Here is a 25,583-nt window from a genome sequence, read left to right as displayed (position 1 = left end):
CGGGAGGTCCACTGGAGCCGCCGGCCGAGCGTCCCCTCCGCAGTCATGCCTGCGGCAGGTCCGCTGCTCCCGGGACTCCGGTGGACCTCCCGCAGGCATGACTGCGGCAGGTCCACCGGCCCAGCCTGCCGCCCCCCCGGGAAAGGGCCGCCCCAGGCAGGAGCTTGCCCCGCTGGGCTCTGGAGCCGGCCCTGGCTCTATCTATTTGCAGAACATGTACAGCTGCAAGCTTCATCACACTCTGCCCGCAGTGGGGCTCAATTCTACACAGTAGGAAGGATGACAGACTAATTCAGTCACCATATCCCTTCAGTGACCATTCATACTGCCAAGCAAGGATGACAACTATGACAGTGTGATATGGACACATTATCTGCCTACCAGTTGATTGAGGCTGCTAATTCGTATCATATAGTTCACTAAGAGCTGTCAGCTGGTTTCTGTTATTGCTAACCTTGTGTGATTCAGCTTGGTCACATAAAAGAGAAACAAACAGTTAACAGATCAGAGAGAGAGACCAAGAATTCAGATTATAAACCCTAGTTTCTTGGCGGGTCACCTCTTATAGTTCCTTTGTCGGTACTGTGCTTGTAAATATGTGTTTAGAAAAAGACTGCAGCATAAATATTTGGTCCTAACTATAACGAGATTAGAATATTTTCATTGTAATAAAAAAAGAGTTCTAGGAAAATGTATAAAAGAATGATATCAAGGTTATAAAGGGTGCTACTTTAACATTGCTCCCATCTGGAAATTCTGTACTCCAAGAGTCCATCCGTGTATTTTAGGAAAACCAATATTTTTTCTACTGAATGTATGTTACAAAAATGAAGAAGGAAGCTCCCATAACGAAGGGCTTGTCTGCATGGAGCAGTTAATGAACCGCAAGCTAGGGTGTTACAATGCATTAATTGTTCTGCACTAACTCCACATGTAGACAAACTTACAGTACACTAAAAGTGCCTTTGTGCACTTTAGCTTAATACATTTTAAAGTGCATTAAGCTGAAACACCCCATTGTGACAAGAGATTTTGCCTCAGTTGCCCGAAATGCCTTACCAAGCACTAAATGGGAAAATCTGCAGAAAAGCCTCAGAAGGGATTTAAATTCAGAAAAATTATAAAATTGCTTAATTGAACATAAAATGAATGGGGGTAGTGTCAGGACCCTTTGACATGCTTAGAGCAGTAATTAGTTTTAAAAATAAAGCTTTAATTAAATAAAAATTAAGAATAATTTAAATTAGAAAATAAAGTAATGGTGGCCATCGGGTTTGTAATGTAGTGGGAAATCCCAAAGGAAGGCATGGGAGCGCATAGAAATGAATAGGGATGATGCAATGAAGGCAAGGTATTACATCACTTCCTATGGGCAATGACTACGCAAAACCCCATAGGAATACATTGTAGCCCATAGAAACCAATGGGACTTCCAGACAGGAAGTAGCTAGGGTTCATCCAAAGGTCAGCTGAAAAACCCCATAGGGATGCGTTGAGCCCACAGAAGTCTATGGGACAAGGGAAGAGCTTTCTGTACATGTGAATAATTACCACATGCTAATTAGTAATTAACATATGCTAATATATGGAAGCTGGCTGAGCTTGAGTGTCACATGTCTATACACATGCCATACATTAGCATATGCAAATCCATGAAAGCTGTTTGGCTGAATTACGATAATAAAGTAATAGCTAATGAGCTGAAACATATATAAAGGCAGCAGCCAGCAGGCTACAACTCTGTAGGGGACCAGGACCAACAAGAGAGCGGAGCTCTGCCAAACACCTCCAAGGAAGAAAAGCGCTTACAGGACAGTGGCTGCAGCATCAGCAAAACCCAGCAAGGAAGAGGCTGCTTGAAAGGCAGTTACAGCAGCAACAGCAGCAGCCCACCCAGGATTCCAGGGTTGCCCCTGGCTATGGCCATTTCTGCCACCCGCCAGCAGAAGATCTCCACAGCAGCCCAGCAGCAGTGACCAACAGGCTTCTGCCTCTCCTGCCTGAGGAGACTCTTTACCTCAGGAGGAGGAGGAGGCAGCAGCTCACAGCCTGCTACCAGACCACACTCCCTAGCCTCAGACAGAGCAGAAGGACCTTTGTAAGAGGATTCACAGGGATTTTTAAGAAGGCTTCTGTACGTTTCATTGTCTTTTATTTGAGCATCCTAGACCGTGTGGGTTTAAAGAGTAAATAAAGCTGGATGCCTGTGGTCTGAGTGAGATCTCCCTACTCACCTAATGATTGCCTGATCAGCACTTGTTGCATGTTTAGTTTTTAAGTATTTAATGTTAATTGATACTGGTATATGTTTGTTATATGATATAGAGTATTAAGTGTGTGATTATATTGTTATATTATATGTGAGTCAATTGAAACTGTAATTGTAGCGCTGTCTCTATTTGCCACGCTGCTTCAGGTTTATATTATAATTGTATTACCTCTATCTGCACTTTTACTGTAACTAATCACTTCTAAATAAATATTATGTTTGTTTTCAAAGAATTTATTGCTTGTTGCCTATTCTTGATTGGAGGGCTGTATCCATGTCCTTCAAGGGAAAGTTGGCTAACTGTGTCTTTCCCTGGAAAATCCCTTAGAGCGCACCCCAACCGGTAGTACTGGAATAGATACATTGGAAATAAAGGGTTTCAAATTAAAAGTAGTGATTCTGAGCAACATTGGTGGCTTAATATAATTGAATCAAAATCTTCCGGTAACACCATGGGCACGCTCAGTGCGCAATAACAATATCCACATGGGGAGTTAGTGCAGAGTAGCTATTGTATTTTAAATTTATACCCTAGCTTACTGCCTACTAACTTCCCTGAGTAGACAAGCCCCTAGAGTGTCTCAAAGGAAACACAGATGGAGATAAACATGCATTCATTTTTGTTGGTTTTTAATCTTAGGCCCTGTTTACACTTAGAAAAAAACTTTGTTAATCCATTTTTATAAAAGAGGGTTCACAATTACATCTTCTTTGGGACTCCTGTCATTCTAGTTTCTTTCTAAAACAGATTTTTCTCTAATAATCTTAGTAGCATCTTGTAACAGTGTAGTGCCTGTATTACATTTCATAACCCACTTTGAAATCTTGAAGTCTTTTATGTTTGTAATGGTACATACACAAGGACACACTCACAATTCTTTTTCTTTTACTAGGTCACAGAACTGTGGCACAAAGGACAGAAGTTGTAATTGCTTATTTCTTGGGCCTGCACACAGTGCTTGCACACATTGCACATCCAGAATTGATACTCTGTGATAGATCTTCCTGTTGCAACACAGGTTGGAAGTTTCCCTTCTCCACTAAAAAACAAAAGAGAAAAAAAAACAACACGTTGCTTTAGATGAAACCTGTTTGAGTATCTTAGTGATTTGCAAAACTTTCTTTGGCCATCTGTAACAAATTTAGTTTTTCTCTACTTAGGTCTGCATCATTTTATTAGTAGGGGGGCATAATTAAATCATGTGTTAGTGTACATTATTAATAGGGCTAGGTATGATAATCTTCCTGATCTGACACAGTACATGCATTAGTCTAGCATCAGCACTTACAGCCAGCCACTTCCAATATCAAATGAAAGGATGAAAACTTGTGTCATCATCATAACAACAAAACCAAAATGTAGTCAGCCTACCCCTCCAGAAGACCATCCAGATCAGATTTTTTGGTATGTTTAGGACAGTGTTTAGTGAATATCTCCAATGCAAGATCTTCATATTGCTGTCTCTGTTCAGGGCTAAGGGTTTCTAAGGATTCCAGTTTAACAAAGGCTTTTGAACAAGTACCAAATGCTCTATTGGCACATGCACAGAGAGCCAAAAGGGAATAGATCTCAACTGCAGGGATAATATCTTCATAATCTCGCAGGTGAAGGGCTAACAAATGAAAAGAATGAGAAAGTTACCACATGTCCCCTTGAATACGAATACAACTTAATTGTACTAGTACATTGTCTTCTTAATATCAATTACCTGATGAAATAAAACAAACAAAATAAAGCCAATGAAAATAGTAGAGAGCACAGATAGTCCTACCTATTTTTAAAGAAGAAAATTTGTATTTAATTGTGAATTGAAAATTAAGTATATGAATTAGGCCCTTCAATACAGGCAGAAGGTAGAAGGCACAACATACCCAACTAACATCCATCGATTCCCCTACAGCTCCACGGCTCTGATGTGAGCTTCATGGAAGCATTATTCAATGCACATAAATGTGTGGTCAATAACAACCCTATGGGGGTTGTCAAACCTTGTCAGATAGTGACAAGTTAAACTTCAGACATCTTCTGGTAACCAGCCCCTAGACATTTTGGTAAAATTGGTAGTTATTCTGTAGAACTACCCAATGCTCAAACTGGCAACTAACTTAGCACCTGCTGACAATTGTTCCAACACTGTTAATTATATTTCTCATGTTCTACATTACGTGGATCAGGTAATGGGTGGAACAAACATGACAAATGTAAATGGAATTAATTTGTTTTACAAGTTTGTGTGGCTTAGACTGATTTCAGTTTTCATGCCATCTATACTGTAATAAATCCTACCTGTTTTCATTGCCGTGTCTACATAACCTTCATAGAGCTGTCTTTGTGCAAGTATAAAAAAATGATAAGCCTCAGCTCCTCGCCAGGCATTATCTGTGAGGCGATTAGCTGAAGAAAGAACATCTTCCTCTAGCAAACCAGCTAAAGCTGAAGTAGCCTAAAAACAAAGGAATATCACAGGTAAACATTTCTGTTTAAAACACTCAACAGGAAGAGGGAAAAAGATTTTCCTAGTCACTATACCTATTTTCTATGTTAACTTAGGAAAATGTATATATATATTGTCCTAAAATGAATTTCACTATTTATACTGTATAGTACATAGTACAAATTTTCAGCCATGCAAAATCATTTGTATCTGTGTAAATTACAGTGTTGTGTACATGTCTGAAAAACTGGCCCAGAATTTGTGCTTGAAATAATGTTTCAGTGACAGAGTTACAAAACTCAGTTTAAATTGCTCCAGTTGCTTCAGGTCACCTGAAGAAGAGCTCTGTGTAAGCTCAAAAGCTTCTCTCTTTCACCAACAGAAGTTGGTCCAAAAAAAGATCTCTCTCCCACCTGGTCTCTCTAATATCCTGGGACTGACACGGCTACACCACCATAGAAAGCATTTGAGACACTTTACCTCTGAACTCTTTCCTTTAACTTTTCCCCTCTGTGCATTTTTCACTTGTTCATGGTACTGTTCTACAAGTAAAGCTGACAATACATAAAGCTTTTTGACTCGTAAAGGTTTAGTCCTTTTCTTTGCTTCTTCATCTGCAATCTTAAAGAAATAAAGAATGTGTAAAATTATGTCTCTAAAAATGAAAATTCTGTTTGTTTTTTTTTACAACTATATGCTAAAATTATCTTAAAGATCTTTGTGAAACATAGGAAGCTATGTCAAAAGTCCATTTTTTACTTGAATATTAGAATTTAATTTACAAACAAACATATATCTGAATATCATTCTCAAGGTTTTAAATGCAGAATTTATATATTCTAGGTCTGGCTAACAGGCATATAAAGCCAGTCCTCATCTGGTGTAAATCAGTGTTGCTTTATTGAAGTCCATCAAACTACACCTATATACACCAGCTGAGAATCTTCCCCAACATGGTAACCTGAACTCTCTATAACAACAGACTCCTTTCAGAAACAATTCCGGTATAAATTAAAGACCTGACCCTGTGACTCTCTCCATGCAGAAGGACCCCTGAAGTCAGTGGTACTCTATGCAGGGAGAGAAACAAGTTGTACAGTTGGGGCCTAAAAAAAAAAAAAAGGAACTGTATGAACAGGTTAAGACAAAAATATTTCTAAACATGACAAGAATGTGTATCATTGTTATATTCCTTTGAAGGGGAACAATCTTGAAAGAAAACATTTATTTGGTCAGTCATTCCTGAATTCTCTTTGCTATTATTTCTGAGTGAATGAGAGCTCACTCCCTTTAGTCTAGCTAGTCCTTTAGCTTGATCCTGTATTGAAGTCATCACTGCAGTGGATATGCTTGGCTACGGTTGAAGAGGTAATTCTATTAAACATTCCTATACTAATGTACTTAGAACTTTCTAAAAAAAATTCCATTTTGAATTGAAATTTCTCATATTTGTTCTAAGTCAAGAGGTAAATTTAGAAAGTTTGATAAAAAATAATATAGACATTTTTCTATTACCTTGCTGGAAGGAAAAAAAACAAAACTAAAAATATATCTGCCTTTTATAACAAATATGTTTTGTAGACTTTTTTTGCATTCATGCAACTAAAAGTTCTGGGATTTTTAAAAGTCACATTTGACAAATTGATAGCTATCAGTGAGGACTAGAGTTTTTGCCATGAGAGGAGAAACAGTTTTAGAAATAATATACTTGTAAACATTTGCTGTAACAATTATATTTATATAGTGCCTGTCAACAAAAAATTGTCAAAAGCACTTTATAAACTTCAACTTGGATACAAACGGATTCAAACTATACACAGGGATCATTGCACCCACCTCTGAAGCTTACCAGCACAGAGCAACAGTTTTTGACAGGAAGTGAAGAAAAAAATCTAACTGGGATTACTTGTTAATATGATAGTTCTGTAGTTACCGTGGCTTCCATATAATGATAACCATTTCCAGGGAACAAATGGCTCACACTGGAAAATTTAAACACTACACAACAGCAACTGATGCTAGCTAAATATAATGTTATTTCTGACTGGCCCATATTACATAAAATAAAAAACCATAATACCTTGAACATGAGTTTAGCAGCATCAAAAAAATAGTTGGCTTTACGATAGAGTTCTATGGCATCGAGGATTTTATTCTTTTCCAGTAAATGAGACGCGTATCTAGCTAGCAAGGATCCAATCTCTTTCATATTGTGATTTTTAGCCAACTCAACGGCTTTATTCCACTGGAAATAAGAATAGTCACAATTATTCAATTTCATGTGTTTTCAAATATATACTAAGAGCATACTTTTCATGTATATCAGCTAAAACATCATTTTAGAACATTACTACAGTAAAGTCAAAGAAACAGGTAAATACAATACATCTACAAATATTTATGCCATCAACAACCTTGTGTTCATTTTTGTAGCCATTTGGAATGACTATTTCCTTATAGTCAAAAATATCCTATCATGTTTTACACAGGAAAACAGAAGTTATGATTTTAATAAGCAAAGGATATAGCAAGCAATGTTTTTTTTTATTATTAGAATTGGCACTGACTGTAGGAAGCCTCTGAAAAAGGCTCAATGTGTATCCATCAGGAGCACCGGGGTTTTTGTGGATGGTATTTGTAGGCATCTATCTCTCCCCATGTTTTGAATTGGGAGCCTACACACTAACTCAGGCTTTGTGGTTCACAATGTTGTTCTTGTGATTTTCTGAGCACCTAAAAGTTAGTCATTGTGTCACAATGCCAAAGTCCCTTTGTGGATCTGGTTCTCCTTGTCTATTCAGTCCCTGGCTTTTCTCCTGAGATAGCTAATGATGATCCTAGTTGGTAAACGGATAATGCAGCTGTGTCGCTGTAGCACAGACACTTACAACAGTGACAGAAGAGGTTCTTCATTGCTATAGTAAATCCCCCTCTCCAAGAGGCAGTAGCTGGGCTGATGGAGGAATTCTTCCATCGACCTAGCACTGTCTACACTGGGGCTTAGGTCAGCTTAACTTACATCCCTGAGCAACATAGTTATGTTAACCTAACTTTCCAGTGTAGACCAGCATGTAGTATGATCTGCCTCTCACAAAGGTCTCATACCCTAACAGTTAGTGATTGGTTTAAACTCTAATGCATGAAGTTTTGAAGGGTACTGAATAGCCATCAGATGACCTATATGAAATGAAATCTCACGGGGCATCAAGAGGTAAAAATCCCATTGTTAATTCTTTTTTTCATTCCAAGACCACCTTCTGCCAGCTGCCAAATTTCTCACCTGGTTGAGATGTACACAGGTATCTACTGCATCCTTTGGTCGATTACATTTCAGAAAGGCAGTCACAGCTTGTTCACACATCCCCACTCTGACAAACATATGAGCTATGTCCTGGAAGACATCACAATTTTGTTACCATTTCTTTCCAGATCTTCAGGACAGTCCTTTAGTAACTGTAATACTATTACAAACTTCTGAATTTTTATTACTGATGCCGTTTACAGATTATAAAGAGAGAAAACACACTGCAGTAATCTAAAGCAATATATTCTGCTTTTACACCCTGTTTCTCAGATCTACATTGGTTTTCAATTAAAAGTGGTTCAAGGCAGAAAATCATCTTTTAATTATGTGCAGTTGGGTTCTTCCTTCTAGGATTTAGTGCATATACTAGAAAATTTAGCAGAACAGAATAGGGTTGGGAAAGAAGGAGGTTATGGCTATGTTTGTCCAAAACAGTGTAATAAGCTAAAAGGACATTCAGGTAACATGATTTGCCTTTACCATGTACTCTGGAATACAAATCAAACTAATTTTTAATTAGCTGTTACTCACTGGATCACTTCAGTTCATACTGATAGCGTCTTTCCCTCTTTTAGGATCAGGATAACCCCAATCTTCACTTTTCACTAACATTCCCTCTGTTGCTATTGCCAGGGGAGCTGAACCAGTGGTAGCAACCATGAGAAATTTGGGGCAAAAAAAGTCTAGTGCAGACAAGCTCACATCGTGAAAACCAAAATAACCATAATAATTTTCTTATATTTACAGGAAGTAACTTGTTATTTTCTGGAAGTGAATTAGCCAGATTCTCTAGTCCTTGGTAGTCTTCTAGCATGTAGTAACATTCAGCTAAACGTTCCTGGTTTCTTCCCTGTACATAATATTGTACAGCATTTATCCTAAGGATGAAAAAAAAAGCCTACTAAGACAAACTTAAATGTTAATATAGGGTATCTGACTAAACACTAAGAAATAACTTGTTTACTAAGTACAGATTTGTATATCAGAAATGAATATTTTCACCAGTTGGCTATGTTTTCTGGCATTATATAAACAACAGAAATACAGCTATTATGGAATGCACAAGAAATTTAGCTTCAGAATTTCATTATGTCGCACCAGTAACAGGATCCAATGGCTAGAGCAAAGGTGGAAAGTCAGAAAACCTGGTGTTTATTACTCCATCTACAATGAGTGGACAAATCATTTATGCTAAATTTTCAGAAGTTGGCTGTGTTTGGGTGCCTCAATTTAGTTGCCCATAGTCTGATCTTCACTCCAGCTGAAGTCAATGGAAGATGCAAGTGCTCAATATTTCTGAAAAACCAGGCCCTATGCATCCAAAGTTGGGCACCCAAAAGTGTGGCCTTTAAATTCTGTGGGAGCTGACTCCTTTACAGGGGCAGAGTTAATGTAGTTTTGGTGGCCTTAAGCATGCAGTTATATACTGTGAGGAGTTTGGGTTTAAGATTAACCTTAACTCTGAAATTCCTCAGTCTTCCCTCTCTTTTTTGTCTGTTTCCCTGCAACATGCTTGTAAGGCTTTTAGCCATTTTTTAACTAATATTTACTCATAACTTTTAACTCTAGCTTAACAAAATTGTTTGCCTAGGGTTTTTTTTTTTTTTTTTTTTAAAGTTGAAGAAATTTTGTAGCGATTGGATACCTGGCAAAGCTGGGATTATTGCTTTTCTGTTCTCCCCGCTCTGAATAGCAGTTCTCTGTGGAATTTCAAAGCTGCAGGCGGCGGTGGGACACAGGCCCTATGAAACTTACTAGTTCTTCAAGGAGATAGGGCTGAATCATTCCAGTTCATACCACATTCACACACTCTGCACTCCAGCTCCCAAATGTGCCCCCCATACTCTGCGCTGAGCTTTACAAGGAGAGTCTTAATTACGAGACAGCTACCACCACTTCATTGTTTCCTGCTATAACACATACCATTTTTGTCTGTCTGCAAAATAGTCTCCAATAGCATTATGTGCTTGTTCAAGAAGAGTGTCATCTGCATCGCCTGAGCCTGTTTTCAATAGTTGCAATACTCGAAACCAGTCTCCCAGTTTTATCCGTAGACCAATAGCAAGATCTCTATAAATATCAGAAAATATTTGATAACAATGAAAAAAAGAAAATAAAATAGCTGCAGAAATTCTTGACAAAAGTATTCAGAAATACTACCCCTGCAGGTGAAGAGAAAGGAAACATGAAAGACTTATGGCCTGGAGACTTAGAGTGGCATAAAACTTAAAGGAAAACTACCCTGATTAGTTATCATGTCTTATATTCTATTTATTTAACTGTCTATGTTTAAAAATAATTTTCAAAAAAGACTATTTGAAAGAAAAAAATACTTGTTTTGATTTACATTGTGACAGTCTTTATGCAGCTTTCACAGTGGTGGGGAAGGGAATAACGGACTGCCCAGAATTCCAGCCCTGTGTGTAGTAGCTGCTACTGAAATGCTCTGAACAGCCATGAGGAAGGGTATACATCAGGGGTAGGCAACCTATGGCCCGTGTGCCGAAGGTGGCACGCGAGCTGATTTTCGGTGGCACTCTCACTGCCCGGGTCCTGGCCTCTGCATTTTAATTTAATTTTAAATGAAGCTTCTTAAACATTTTTAAAAATCTTATTTACTTTACATACAACAATAGTTTAGTTATAGATTATAGACTTATAGAAAGAGACCTTCTAAAAACATTAAAATGTATTACCGGCATGTGAAACCTTAAATTAGAGTGAATAAATGAAGACTCAGCACTCCACTTCTGAAAGGCTGCTGACCCCTGGTATACATTGTATCCCTTAAAGGGGTGTCACATACTGTGCAACCAAAGAGCTCTGGGAGGCATCCTGCCTCACTGACACAGAATGCCCTCTACAGGTTAATCATGCATTGTGTAAAAAGTTATTTTCTTTATCAGCTTTAAATTTGTTCCCTTTCACTTTTATTGGATGTCTCCTAGTATGAGAAAAGCTAATGGAAGCTTCCGACTGACATACCTTATACTATTTGTTATTTTAGATACCTCTTTCATGTCCCTTTTTATCTAAGCTTAAAGTCCAAGTCTATATATTGAAGACTTTCATGCTGCCACTCATTTGTCCTCCATCTCTGGACCCCTATTTCAACTACATCTTCTTGAGATGGGATGACCAGAACTAAGCACAGTATTCCAGCTCAGGGTGTGCTCCTGGTTTATAATATTTGCAATATTATTTTCTACCTCATTCTTTTGAATCCTAAACATTTGTTAGTCAAAAACAAAAGCAAACTATAACCCTTGAGCAGAAGTTTTCATTGAGCTGTCCAAACATCATCCATGGTGTGCTCCCATAGGATTACTGCTAATTTAAAAACCCAGCAACATGTATGTGTAATTCAAAGAAAGTAGGATTTAGCTAACTAACAGCAACTAGTTAACTGGCTAACTAAGTTTAAACTGTTTCTTTATATTTTTGGAATCTTAACTAAAACATCTACAGACTAACATTTAAAAGTCTATGAAGATTTAAATCTGATATGGATTGCTATATAGATCAATTAGAGAAGAGTGGAAGTAAGACTCTTTGGAATGTGTTAACCTAAATAATAAAGGGATTTATAATCTACCAGTATAGCAGTTTTCTCTATCTAACCTTGTTCTCTTTTTCAGAACTTGAAAAAGCCCTCAGTGCTTAAACATTCCCCCTTTGTTTAGTGCAAGCATTTATTTTATCTATTTTTTCTTTAGTTGTTGCTGGGGTTACTGTATGCAATTACCTTCTGTCCATATCCAAATACATTCTTTCAGCTTCCTCAAACCGGCCAAAGTAAGCTGCCACTTCAGCTTGTTTCATTGACTCGCTCTGCAGATTGCCTAGGCACTTCACAAATTTAATGCCTTGATAGTCTTTGCAGCGCACAAATGCTTGTTCAGCAGTTTGTAGGTCTAGCTTCTGAAGAGCGGCTTCAGCCAGGAGACGCCTGTATGATAAACACAGATAAAGTCACAGAGTTTAAGGAAAGAAGGGACCACCAGATTGAATCTGACGGCCTTATATCACATGCCACCAGCACCACCCACACCCGCACACAAAATCCAACCACCAAACTGAGTTCAAAGTATACAACCCACAGGAGACTAGACTTATGTGTCACAGGCAAAAAACAGGAGTTATAGCTAGAAAAGCAGCCATACTAGAAAGTCATATTAGGAATTAATTAACTAGTCAAATTAAAAAAAGACACCTAAATTGGGGCTAATTCAGCACCCACTTCTAGCACCACTAATCTCAATCTGGGTGTATGCCACCTGCATTTAGGATGGAAGAATCCCATGCACTGCTATAGGCTGGAGACCGACTGGCTAAGTGGCAGTTCTGCAGAAAAGGACCTGGAGATTACAGTGGATGAGAAGCTGGATATAAGTCAAGAGTGTGCCCTTGTTGCCAAGAAGGCTAATGGCATATTGGGCTGCATTAGTAGGAGCATTGCCAGCAGATTGAGGGAAGTGATTATTCCCCTCTATTCGGCACAGGTAAGGCAACATCTGGAGTATTGCATCCAGTTTTGGGCCCTCCACTACGGAAAGGATATGGACAAATTGAAAAGAGTCCAGCGGAGGGCAACAAAAATGACTAGGGGGCTGGGGCACATGACTTACGAGAAGAGGCTGAGGGAACTGGGGTTATTTAGTCTGCAGAAGAGAAGAGGGAGGGAGGATTTGATAGCAGCCTTCAACTAATTGAAGGGGGTTCCAAAGAGGATGGAGCTAGGCTGTTCTCAGTGGTGACAGATGACAGAACAAAGAACAGTGGTCTCAAGTTGCAGTGTGGGAGGTGTAGGTTGGATATTAGGAAACACTATTTCACTAGGAGGGTGGTGAAGCACTGGAATGGGTTACCTAGAGAGGTGGTGGAATCTCCTTCCTGAGAGGTTTTTAAGGCCTGACTTGACAAAGTCCTGGCTGGGATGATTTAGTTGGGGATTGGTCCTGCTTTGAGCAGGGGGTTGGACTACATGATCGCCTGAGGTTTCTTCCAACCCGAATCTTCTATGAGTCTATGATTCTAACATCCAGTGGAGTGTCCAGTTCCACTGCATATATATTAACACAAGCATGCATTCATCAGAAATTAATGGTACAAATAATTTAAAGGATTTGTAATGGCTTCCACTTCTAGTTCATCTGGTCAAGACTACTCCAGGTTGGTAGGGAGTCAGGAACTGAATGTCATTGTGTTTTACGACTCTTCAGTAGAGCTACGTGAAATTTTTCATACAAATAGTTTATTAACCAAAAAAACGCAGTTGCAGGTTGACCAAAACTATTCACTACTTTGCGCTGAGTTCAATGAATGACAAAAGTCAAACTGTTTTGGTAATGTTGAAACCCAAGTTCAGGTCCCTACTGCATTGGAGCAGGGACCTGCACTTGAGTCTCCTACATCATACTGTCATTCACAGTGGCAATTCGTAGTCATTCATATGACAAGGAACAGTCATTGGGCCAGGGAACGAAAGTGAGAATGATTCTACAATCTGGTAGTTAGCACACTCACCTGAGAGGTGGGAGACCCAAGTTCAAGTTCCTCCTTCACATCAGGCTGAAGGGGGATTTGAACCTAGGTCTCCCATACCCTGGTGAGTGATCTAACCACTGGCTTAATGCCTGTAAGGGAGACATCATCACCCTCTCTGCTTATTTTTGTAAATCCTTTTTTTTTGTCAAAACACCTGAAAATCTAAATGAAATTTTTGGGTTCAAAATGACACACAAAAATTCATTTCCATATTACCAAAATGTTTGGACTCAAAACTTTTCATTTTGATAATGTCAAAATGTTTCAGTTAGTTTTGACAGACACTAGGACTCATAGAAAATTGATAAGGGAAGCAAAGGGACCCAAGGAAAATACAGACCAGCAGAGTTAAGGTCAATAAAAAGGAGTGTTTTTTTAGTATAGTAGGAACAAAAAGAATCCTGACAATAGTATTAGTTCATTACTAGATGGAAAATGGTAGAATTATCAATAAAAATACAGAAAAGGTAGAGGCGTTCAATCAATATTTGTTCTGCATTTGGGGAGAAAACAGATGATAGACAACAACACACTTTCAATTCTACTAATATATTAGGAGGATATTACACAGCGGCTACTAAAGTTAGACATTTTAAAAATCATTTTTAAAAAGTACAGACAACTTGCATCTAAGAGTTTTAAAAGAGCAGTCTGAGAGGCTGGACCATTTTTTAATATTGATTTTCAATAAATCTTGGAACACTGGGGAAGTTCCAGAAGACCGGAAGTTCCAGAAGACCGGATTGTGCCAATATTTAAAAAGGATAAATAGGATGACTTGGGTAATTATAGGACTGTCAGTCTGACGTCAATTGCAGGCAAGATAATGTCAAGTATCAGAGGGGTAGCCGTGTTAGTCTGCATCCGAAGAAGTGGGTATTCACCCACGAAAGCTCATGCTGCAAAACGTCTGTTAGTCTATAAGGTGCCACAGGATTCTTTGCTGCTTAGGCAAGATAATGGAACAGCTGATATGGGACTCAATTAATAAATAATTAAAAGGAGGATAATATAATAATTAATGCCAATCAATGTGTATTTACGGAAAATAATTTCTGTCAAACTAACTGATTTTTTTTGATGAGATTACAGGTTTGGTTGATAAAGATAACAGTGTTGACTTAATATAGTTAGTCTTTTGTAAGGCATTTGACTTGGTACTGCACAACATTTTGATTTGACATTTGGAAGCTGAAGCTAAACAAGTTCAGACTGGAAAGAAAGGTGTAATTTTTTAACTGTGAGAGTAAATTTATCACTGGAACAATTTACCAAGGATTGTGGTGGATTTGCCATCACTGATAATTTTTAAATCAAGATTGGGTGTTTTTCTAAAAGACACGTTCTAGGAATAGTTCTCTGGTCTGTTTTACACAAGAGGTCAGACTACATGATCACAATCGTCCCTTCTGGCTTTGGAATCTATGAATCTATGACACCGGGGTTTTTTTTACCTTTCAGTTTGCCTGAAAACATTACAGAAATGTCATTTTCAGTTCAACCCAAAACAGTTTTTCCCCCTGGATTGTTTGAAATTGGCAGCGAACCAAACATTCCATTATTCACCCAGATCTATTCTTCTGTGGCCTATGTGAAATGCACTGATGGACTCTATTCAGATTCATATTGACATGTCTCCCCCACACAAATCACAGTAGACAGCCTTGATGACAGTCTCAGCCAGGGGTGACGGAAGCTCCCTAAAAGTGTGGGGGGGGGACGGGGCCACCAGTGCCTGAACCGTGGCCCTGACCCCTGCACCATCCCTTCCCCCGAACTCCTATCCTCACACCACACCTTTCCCCTGAGGCCTTCACCCTTCCATTGCCTCTTCCCCCCAAGACCCAGACCCCACTTGCTCCTCTCTGCCACCTCCCCCCGTCGCTTGCCCTTACGGCTGGAAAAAGTGATGGGGCCAGGGCCCTTGGCCACCCCTGTTCTTACCTTGTCGGCCCAGAAGTAAATGCACCATGGAGGGTAAATTATCCCTCTCCATCCCTATGGATGGTAGCTGCAGGTTAGCATTGAGGTACTGTGACAGGGCAGTGTGGGGAGGCTGTCACTGCCACTGCCCATGCTGTTCTGAAGATAAATAAAGGATTTCTACCCCCTTGTCAATCTGGCATTTGAATGAGCTCTAAAATGTATTACAAAAACAAAACTAAGTAGGTCTTAGATCCTCAACATATTGAATGAGTCAGTACAACCAGAGCACTAATTGCATAGTGCTCCAAGATTAGTTGGCAAAAACAGGACTACTACTGCTCCAGTCACTGGACACCCACAACAGCTACATCAAGCATGGTCTACACCAGGGATTCTCAACCTTTTTCTTTCTGACTTCCCCTCCCACACCCCCACATATGCTATAAAAACTCCACAGCCCCCTTGTGTCACAACTACTGTTTTTCTTCATAGAAAAGCCAGGACCAGTGTTAGTGGGTAGAAAGCAGGGCAAGTGCCTGGGCCCCCACGTCACAGGGGGCCCTTTGAAGTTAACATGCTCAACTTCAGCCTTGGGTGGTGGGGCTTCGGACCCCAGGCTTCAGTCCCATGCGGTGAGGCTTTGTCTTTCTATTCTGTACCCCAAAAAGTCTAATTCCAGCCCTTCTTGGCGGAGCCCCAGTGGGTCCCGGACCCCTGGTTGAGAACCACTGATCTACATCAACCCAATATTTGCTGCATAAAATGAAGGAGAATAGCAAGTAAGATCAGGAGGATTTGGCTCATGCTTTATGGGGCTACTTTATGAAACTTACTGGGGCATGGAGAGTTATACAATAAATGGTCCCTTTTCTACTGAAATAAATAGTGGGTACTAGCCAAAAATAGCTTAGCTACTTCAGTAAGATAGAACTTTAGCAAAAATTTGGATAATTATATTTTAAAAGTTTCGGGTATCAATCCTATTTATGAATATACAGACTTTGAAAAAAAAAAAAAACCACGCACACACATAAGTCCATGGTAAAGAGTGTTTCATAAAACTTCATCTTTTACAGCAAGTCTGATTCAGTAACAGAGGAGGAGAAGGACCTCAGAGTATTGGTTGATCACAGGATGACTATGAGCCGCCAATGTGATATGGCCGTTAAAAAAAGCTAATGCGGTCTTGGGATGCATCAGGCAAGGTATTTCTAGTAAAGATAAGGAGATGTTAGTACCGTTGTATAAGGCACTGGTGAGACCTCATCTGGTATATTGTGTGCAGTTCTGGTCTCCCATGTTTAAGAAGGATGAATTCAAACTGGAACAGGTACAGAGAAGGGCTACTAGGATGATCCGAGTAATGGAAAACCTGTCTTATGAAAGGAGACTGAAAGAGCTTGGCTTGGTTAGCCTAACCAAAAGAAGGCTGAGGGGAGATATGATTGCTCTTTATAAATATATCAGAGGGATAAATATCAGGGAGGGAGAGGAATTATTTAAGCTTAGTACCAATGTGGACACAAACAAATGGATATAAACTGGACACTAAGAAGTTTAGACTTGAAATTACATGAAGGTTTCTAACCATTAGAGGAGTGAAATTCTGAACAGCCTTCCAAGGGGAGTAGTGGGGGCAAAAGACATATCTGGCTTCAAGACTAAGCTTGATAAGTTTATGGAGGGGATGGTATGATGGGATAGCCTAATTTTGGCAATTAATTGATCTTTGATTATTAGCAGGTAAATATGCCCAATGGCCTGTGATAGGATGTTAGATGGGGTGGGATCTGAGCTACTACAGAGAGTTCTTTCCTGGGTGCTGGCTGGTGAGTCTTGCCCACATGCTCAGGCTTTAACTGATTGCCATATTTGGGGTTGGGAAGGAATTTTCCTCCAGGGCAGATTGGCAGAGGCCCTGGAGGTTTTTCGCCCTCTTCTGCAGCTGGAGGATTCTCTGCACCTTGAGGTCTTTAAAACACGATTTAAGGACTTCAATAACTCAGACATAGGTTAGGGGTTTGTTACAGGAGTGGGTGGGTGAGATTCTGTGGCCTGCGTTGTGCAGGAGGTCAGAGTAGATGATCATAATGGTCCCTTCTGACCTTAAAGTCTATGAGTCTAAGGGCTAGTCTACACTTACCTGCCGGGTCGACGCGGTGAGTTCGACTTTTCGGAGTTCGAACTATCGCGTCTAATCTAGACGCGATAGTTCGAACTCCCCACGCGCTCCGGTCGACTCCGGTACTCCACCACTGCAAAAAGCGGTGGCGGAGTCGACCTTGGAGCCGCAGACTTCGATCCCGTGGCGTCTGGACGGGTAAGTAGTTCGAACTAGGGTACTTCGAGTTCAGCTACGCTATTCACGTAGCTGAACTTGCGTACCCTAGTTCGACCCCCGCCCTTAGTGCAGACCTGCCCTAAGTAACAGAGAATGATCAAATTCACTTTGGGCTAGCTTGGTCTGCTATGCTGACACAAATCATTTCAATAGTTTCAAAACAAAGCCATAAATAACTCCGGAAACAGATAAATGTAGTAAGTCTCTGGATCCTTAAAAAGGACTGGCATCACTCCACAGTATCTTATTAAGGAAATTCTAGTCTTAGCTATTGCCATTTCATTTTTTCTTTAAATTGTTTACTATGGCAATTACACATTCAACCTCTGAGATATGGGCTTTCACAAGTTTCTTTCTTTGTTCACTATTATTGCTTTTATACAGTGTACTGTGTAGGACTATGAAATTCAGTTTTAACCTTTGGGTCTATGTTTAATTATAGTGTGTAGAAATCTCCTTTCCATCCTTTCCTCACACCACCCATTGTGCAAAACCCTGTTTCATGCCAGAGTCATCTCAAAACTTAACCCCTCGACCCTGCTTTCTCTTCTTGCCTCTTTCCAGGCTATTCAAAATCCATGCAAGGCTCTTGTATTCTCATTTGTTTTCCAAAGTGCTATGTACGCTTTCAGTACTTGATAAAAATGCAATGTTGTTTAAAAACAACTTTAAATATTCAGACCTGTCATAATGTTTGATTTCTGTTGTTTCTTCTAGCTATTTTATTTATATCACATTGTAAGCTTCTTGAGATAATGACTGTGTCTTTATATATGTTTATACAGCACTGAGCACAAAGGGTGTTCTAGCCACTAATGCAATAAACATATTAGATAAAAAGAGAAACACTATACTATTTCATTATAATTATTCATTTTATAGATTAAATTGCCACTGCTTCGTTAGGAGACTTCAAAGGAACTCTTAGATGCTGCACAGGAAGTGGTGGTAATTCAGCAGATGGCATTCCTTTCCTACACAGAACTGAAGAAATGCCTCAAGTCCAGTCTACACTACAGACCTATAGTGGTATAGCTACATTGCTCAGTGACGCAGTTAACTGACCTAACCCCCAGTATAGACAGCGCTATGTCTGCGGGAAAACTTCTCCTGCTGACACAGCTACCGCCTCTTGGGGAGATGGATTAACTATACCAGTGGTCCCCAACCTTTTTGTGGCCAGTAGCACATTCATGTTTTCAGAAGAGTGTGGCGGGTGCCAACAATTTTTCCAAGGCTTATTTTGTATTTGTACATTAAATAATACAAAAAACCTCATATTTAATATAACATAATATATGAATCCAGAGAGAAGAGAGAAGCCAGAGAGAAGCTGTGAGGACAGAGAACACCGGCGCCTGCAGCCCCAGAGTTCTCTGTCCCCGGCCGGTGCGGGGCCGCGGCTTCTCTCTGGGTTACGCCACGGCCCCACACCTGCCAGGGACTGAGAACACCGGCACCCACAGCCTGCAGCCCCAGAGTTCTCTGTCTCCGGCTGGTGCGGGGCCGCAGCTTCTCTCTGGCTTACGCCACGGCTCCACACCTGCCAGGGACTGAGAACACCGGCACCCACAGTACTGCAGCCCCGAGTTCTCTGTCCCTGGCAGGCGCGGCTTGTCTCCCCTGCTGGGCACTAGGCGGGCGCACATAAATGCCCCCGCGGGCACCACGTTGGGGACCACTGAACTATACCAATGGGAGAGCTCTCTCACATTGGCTTACAGCAGGGGTCGGCAACCTTTCAGAAGTGGTGTGCCGAGTCTTCATTTATTCACTCTAATTTAAGGTTTCGCGTGCCAGCAATACATTTTAAGAAGGTCTCTTTCTATAAGTCTATAATATATAACTAAACTATTGTTGTATGTAAAGTAAATAAGGTTTTTAAAATGTTTAAGAAGCTTCATTTAAAATTAAATTATAAAATAAATAAATTAAATTGCAGAGTTCCCCAGACCGGTGGCCAGGACCCGGGCAGTGTAAGTGCCACTGAAAATCAGCTCACATGCTGCCTATGGCACACATGCCACAGGTTGCCTACCCCTGGACAGCATCTTCATTAAGGTGCTGCAGCTGTGCTGATGCAGTGTTTTAAGTTTAGACTTGCCCTGAGTGTGATATTATAGGACATTTGCTGTAGGCAATAGCCTTTCAAATGATAATGTAAAGAGGAGGTTCTGATCATGATAAATCAACAAACAGCCTCTTGTTGTGGATTGGTCAAAATGTCACTAAAGTTGGTGGGTATAACCACTGAAGACAGCTGTAAGAAATAGTTAAACTCATTCATAGCAGCCCCACATAGAACAAAGGCAAACCTAAGGCTTTGTCTACATTTACTAGCACTTTTGTCAGCAAAACTTTTGTTGGTCAGGGGTGTGAAAAAACCACCCCTCTGACTGACCTAAGTTTCACCGACAGAAGTGCCGGTGTGGAGAGCGCTACGCCGGTGGGAGAGCTTTCTCCTGCCAGCATACAGTGGCTACATAGGAGACCTTACAGCAGTGCCGCTGCGCTGCTGAAAGTTCCGTAAAGTAGACATAGTCTTAGCCTGCCCAGGAGTTAGAACAATATGGGTGGAGGGTCTGGCTGAGTATTGGTTTCGGTAACAGTGTGTGTATGGGAGAAAGAGTGTGATGCTGGCAGACCAGGTGCCAGCTCATGCCTAGGCCTCAACTAAATACTGACAAATGCATAGCGGGAAACTGGCCTGGCTCATCTCTGTGTTAGCATTGTTAAAACAGATGTTAAATTGATAAGAATGTGTTTAGTATTTAGACTTTATGAAATGCTGGTAGGATGCTGCATGTAGTAATCTGACTTATAACACCTATACCCCGTGTTATAAAGTTATATTAAGTGTTTGCATTGTAAACCTCTGTAACTGTAACTCAAACAGGAAAGAAGCATTAGTTAATGTAAAGGCTGGCTTCCTACAGAAGTTGTCAGGTCCTGCACGTAGGAAGGCCCATTGAAATCGAATAAGCCACTGTGAAACATCAAAGGACAAAGACTTTGTTGACTTCTCCCTCCACAGGAAGAGGAGCCATGCATGAGGGCTCATCCCATCAGCTTGAACGCTGGGGGAAGGGAATAAAAATCCTTAGCCAGAAGACGCTGGTCTATTCTGCTTGGACTTTGAGAGGGCATGATTTCTAAGCACAAGCAAGAGATCAGCAGCTGCTTAGCCTGGGTTAGCCCCAAAGGACATATAGAGCTTGCTTATGATATAAGTTTCTATTATGTTTTGGAACCTAAGACTGCAAGTCATTTGTGTGTGTATGTTTACCTGCTTTAACCTTGTAAATAACTCATTTCTTTTTCTAATTGATAAATCTTTAGTTAATTTATTATAGGACTGTCTACAAGCCTTGTCTTTCGATTGAGATCTGAGGTACAATTGAGCTGGTTCAAGCATCAAGTGTAGTGAACTGATGAGATCCCTATAGGTATTTAGGTCATATTGTAATGGCATGCAGAGCCTGAGACTTGTAAAATATAGCATGTCCACAAAACATCACAAGTCAGATTTACAAACTTAATATTTTCAAATACACCAGTAAAGTTTTTGATGTGCTGCAAAATGAACAATGCTGGAGCAGCTCAGGATTAGTTTCTAGGGTTTTTGTTTATGGTTTTTGTTTTAAATGTAGGGGGAACGTGTTGGACATCTGCCTTCATTTAAGTCAGACTTGGGCTGTCAAAAAATGAAATTATTTTCTTATTACAGGAACACTATATATTAGTTATCACACTAAACAACTACAAGAAAAGAAGCCCCCCAACACTGTCAATCATTCAGAAGAGACAAGACTAGTTTAGCCTCTACCTGTAAGTTTGTCTTCTTATAAGAAGGAATCTGTCAGTCAGAAACTATTGTAAAACTGCTCCAAATGAAAGTTAAGACACTCCCTTTTCCCTTTATGCCAAGAATGAATCTTGGCAGGAAAGCAAGCGATAAGTGAGCAGCTAAAGTACATTCCCCAAAAAGGAGGTACTTTAGCAAGTTTTGTACTCTGCAGGATTGCAAACAAATAACCAAAAATTATAAGGTCTCTGGATACCACTCGCATGCTCTACCAAGACTGCGGGGGGGGAGGGGAATGAAGCAGGAGTGTGTACAGAGAGGACATAACCAAGCCTCTTGCCTGACTGGGTCTGATTGTGCTTCAAAGCTATCAAAAGAAGAGAGAGCCCATTGTTTGGAATGGCAAGATAATATGTATAAAACAGTGATTCTCCAAACTTGGGGTGTGCCCCCCTAAAGGGGAGTGGAGGAACGTTCGGGGAGTACGGGGAGGCCCAGGCCAGCCCTCATGGGAGGGCAGGCAGGGAGCGCTACCCAGTCCTTCTCTGCTCCCAGCTCTGCTCCTTGCCCTGGCCCTGACCACAGCCTCACTCCCGGCCCCAGCTGCAGCTCTGACCCCGGCCCCAATCACAGCCCCACTCCCAGCCCTCAGCTCTGACTGCAGCCCCCGGCTCCTGACCCCAATCACGGGCCCACTCCTGCCCCAGCTCCTGACTGCAGCCCTGGCCTCAGCTCCCCACTGCGTCTCTGGCCCCAGCCCTGGCTCCCAATTGTGGCTTTGTCCCTGGCTCCCCACAGTGGCTCTGGCCCCAGTTGCCGATCACGGCTCTGGCCCTGTTCCCAGCCCTGGCTGCTGGGGGTCGTGAACCAGATAAGTGGGGGGAGGGGCACAAACAAAAAAGTTTAGGGACCACTGGATATAAATGATGTGCTAGGATACTTGTCCACCTACCCACTCCCTGCTCTTATGACCTGGGACATAGAAACATGCAGGCTTGTTACCTGTGTGTGTTCTGATGGCAGATGGGCTGGCAAGACCCTAAGCTTTTCAAACCATTTTGTTTATTCTGGAGGGTGCTAATGCAACTAAAATAGTAGGTAGCTGGAGCAGTTTTCTAATCTGTATTATAATATTGTTTCACAGCAAGTGCTGTGTAAGCAACTTGACCCACAATCTACCTTTCAAAGGCCATTTCTATACTACAAACTTGGGTTGATGTAAATTATGTTGGCACAAAGCCGCTGCAGTTAGTATAACATTCGTGTGCATGGATATTTGGTTCCTGTCAGCACTGAATATACTCACCAGTAGTGCTTGTATTGATGTGCAGTGCAGTGCACCATGGGTTGGTATCCCAGTGTGCAATCACCATCATCCGGTGCACTGTCTTTTGGGAAAATTTGGCAATACACGGTAAGACTGAAAAGTCATGCTGTGGCAACTAAGAGCAAGGGGTCATATTCCCATCATGAAACTTTCTCCATCCCATAACGACAAACATACCCCATAATTTTCACGCAATGCAGATTTGGGATGATGAGCAGTGGCTGCAGATCTTTTGGATATGAAAGCCATATTCCTGGATCTGTGTACTGAGCTTGTCCCAGCCCTCCAATACAGAGACAACAGAATGAGCTGCATGGACAGTTGAGAAGCGAGTGGTGATTGCACTATGGAAGCTTGAAACGTCAAATTGCTAGCGGCCAATGGGAAATCATTTTGGAGTTGGAAAATACACCGGAGGGGCCTTTGTCATGCAAGTGTGCAGGGTTATTAATCGTCTTCTACTATGCAGCACTGTGACTCTCAGTAATGTGTAAGGCATAGTTGATAGATTTGCAGCAATGGAGTTTCCAAACTGTGGTGGGGTGATAGACAGCAAGCATATCCCTATTTTGGTGCCAGACCACCTTGCCACAGAGTACACCAACAGAAAGGGCTACTTTTTCATGGTTATGCAAGCACTGGTGTATCACTGGGACATTTCACTGATATCAATACCGGCTGGTCAGGGAAGGTGCATGACATTCGTATCTTTAAGAATACAGGACTATTCAGACTGAAAGAAGGGGCATTCTTTCCTAACTGGTGGAACCATTGGTGATGTTGAAACGCCAATAGTGATCCTGGGGGACCCAGCCTACCCCTTGCTCCCCTGGCTCATGAAGCTCTACACCAGCCACTTTGACACTACCAAAGAAAGATTCAACTACCAGCTCAGCAGGTGCAGAACGACAGTTCAGTGTGCTTTTGGTAGATTGAAAGGGAACTAGCATTGTTTACTCACAAGACTGGATCTCTGCAAGAAAAATATCCCAATGGTTATAGCTGTCTGATGGTGTCCTGCATAATATCTGTGAGGCAAAGGTGGAAAAGTTGCCACAGGGGTGGAGAGCGGAGGTGAAGCAGCTGTCTGCTGAGTTTGATGAAACATACACAAGGGCTATAAGAAGAGCTCAATATGGAGCTATGTGGCTGAGGGAGGCCCACTATATCTTTCTACAATAAACTAGGAGACTTGTTTAAGAAGGAAAAGCAGATGAAAAGACAGGTTTGTAATCCATGGAAGCAGCAGAAGAAAGGATTTTGAAAAGGGATTTTACCAAAGTCTAGGATGTGGATTATCTTCTATGAATTGGGAAGACTCCTCAATCCCAACCTCCTCAATCAATGCTCGACTGTCTCGTAGCGATCGGATCTCAAAGGTAATGATGTTTTCTTTGTTAGGATGTTCAGGATTCTAAAAGAATGAAGTAAAAGACCAAATTTTTACTCAATGCCTTTACCACCGCTTAGAAACTGCCATTGTGCATATCATGTTACATAGACACAAAGTTTTCCTAAAACAGAAATTAAATTACACTTACTTTCAATATTTCATCCAAAAGAACAGATTTAATTTCTAAATCTTCAAAGTTGCAAATATATCCAGAAGTCTGAATGGGTTCCTTAAAATAAATATGGTTAAAAGATAATGAACAACTTTACATAAATCTGATAAAAGTTTCATATTTTTTGCAGAGTTGTTGTAGCTGCGTTGGTCCAAGGATATTAGACAAAATGAGTGAAATATCTTTTACAGGACCAATTTTGTTAATGCAAGAGACAAGCTTTCAAACTTACGCAGAGCTCTTCTTCAGGTCTGGGAACAGTACTCAGGCTATGTCTACTTCAGTGTAGATTCTTACTACAGCAACAAAACGGGTTCTTCCAACACTATTAAATCCACCTCCTTGAGAGGCAGTAACTAGGTTGACAGAAGAATTCTTCCGTTGACCTAGCATTGTCTACACTGTGACTTAGGCTGGCTTAACACATCTCTCAGGGGTATGGATATTTTGCATCTGCCAGTGACATAGTGTAGACCAGCCCTAAGAGATACAGCTAAATACAAGGTGGAACCAACTGTTTAGCATAACAAGTTAACATGTTATAAGATACCGCTCAAAGTGAAGTTAGCAGTTAATTCCTCTGCAGTTGTAGGACAAAGAAGGGCTAGTGGACTAAAATCCAGTATCTTTATTGAGTCCACGATTTTTAGTGTCTAAGGGCTGATCTACACAGAAAACGTACATCGGCATAGCTACATCTCTCAAGGGTGTGAAAAATCCATACCCCTAAGAGATGTAGCTATGCTAACATAAGCCCCCAGTGTAGACAGCGTTAGGTCAACAGAAGAATTCTTGTGTTGACCTAGCTACCACCTCTCAGGGAGATGGAGTTACTACAGTGACGTAAGAACCCCTTCTGTTGCTGTAATGTCTACACTAGAAATGCTAAAGCAGCACAGCTGTAGTGCTGAAGCTGTTCCGCTGTAGCATTTCTAGTGTAAAACATAGTCTAACAGGGTCTTTTGAAGGGTTCCTTTGAGGATAAGAACAGACTGTGGGCGAACACTTTTCAGAAAATCATCACTCCATAACTGACCTCTCAGTCCTCATCCTTAAAGGAAATG

The 25,583-nt window shown here is 40.9% G+C and overlaps 1 protein-coding gene across 2 annotated transcripts in view; it reads right to left on the bottom strand.

Moving 5' to 3' along the window:
- Positions 1-202: 202 nt before the first annotated feature.
- The window catches only part of WDR35 (WD repeat domain 35), an 84,476-nt gene continuing 59,095 nt past the window's right edge, over positions 203-25,583 (bottom strand). For both annotated transcript variants that reach the window (XM_045011263.1, XM_045011264.1), the window contains 11 exons: positions 24,496-24,576; positions 24,232-24,368; positions 11,754-11,957; positions 9,932-10,078; positions 8,754-8,886; positions 7,985-8,095; positions 6,785-6,949; positions 5,185-5,325; positions 4,557-4,713; positions 3,642-3,882; positions 203-3,309 (listed from right to left, as the gene is read on the bottom strand). In XM_045011263.1, coding sequence (XP_044867198.1) covers positions 3,159-3,309; positions 3,642-3,882; positions 4,557-4,713; positions 5,185-5,325; positions 6,785-6,949; positions 7,985-8,095; positions 8,754-8,886; positions 9,932-10,078; positions 11,754-11,957; positions 24,232-24,368; positions 24,496-24,576 — 1,668 coding nt within the window. In that variant the 3' untranslated portion in view covers positions 203-3,158. The remainder of the gene's footprint in view (positions 3,310-3,641; positions 3,883-4,556; positions 4,714-5,184; positions 5,326-6,784; positions 6,950-7,984; positions 8,096-8,753; positions 8,887-9,931; positions 10,079-11,753; positions 11,958-24,231; positions 24,369-24,495; positions 24,577-25,583) is intronic.

This window comes from Mauremys mutica, chromosome 3, assembly GCF_020497125.1.
Source record: "Mauremys mutica isolate MM-2020 ecotype Southern chromosome 3, ASM2049712v1, whole genome shotgun sequence".
Taxonomy (NCBI): Eukaryota; Metazoa; Chordata; order Testudines; family Geoemydidae; genus Mauremys; species Mauremys mutica.
Note: the sequence above shows the minus strand (reverse complement) of the source record. Positions and strands in the feature narration are given on the sequence as shown.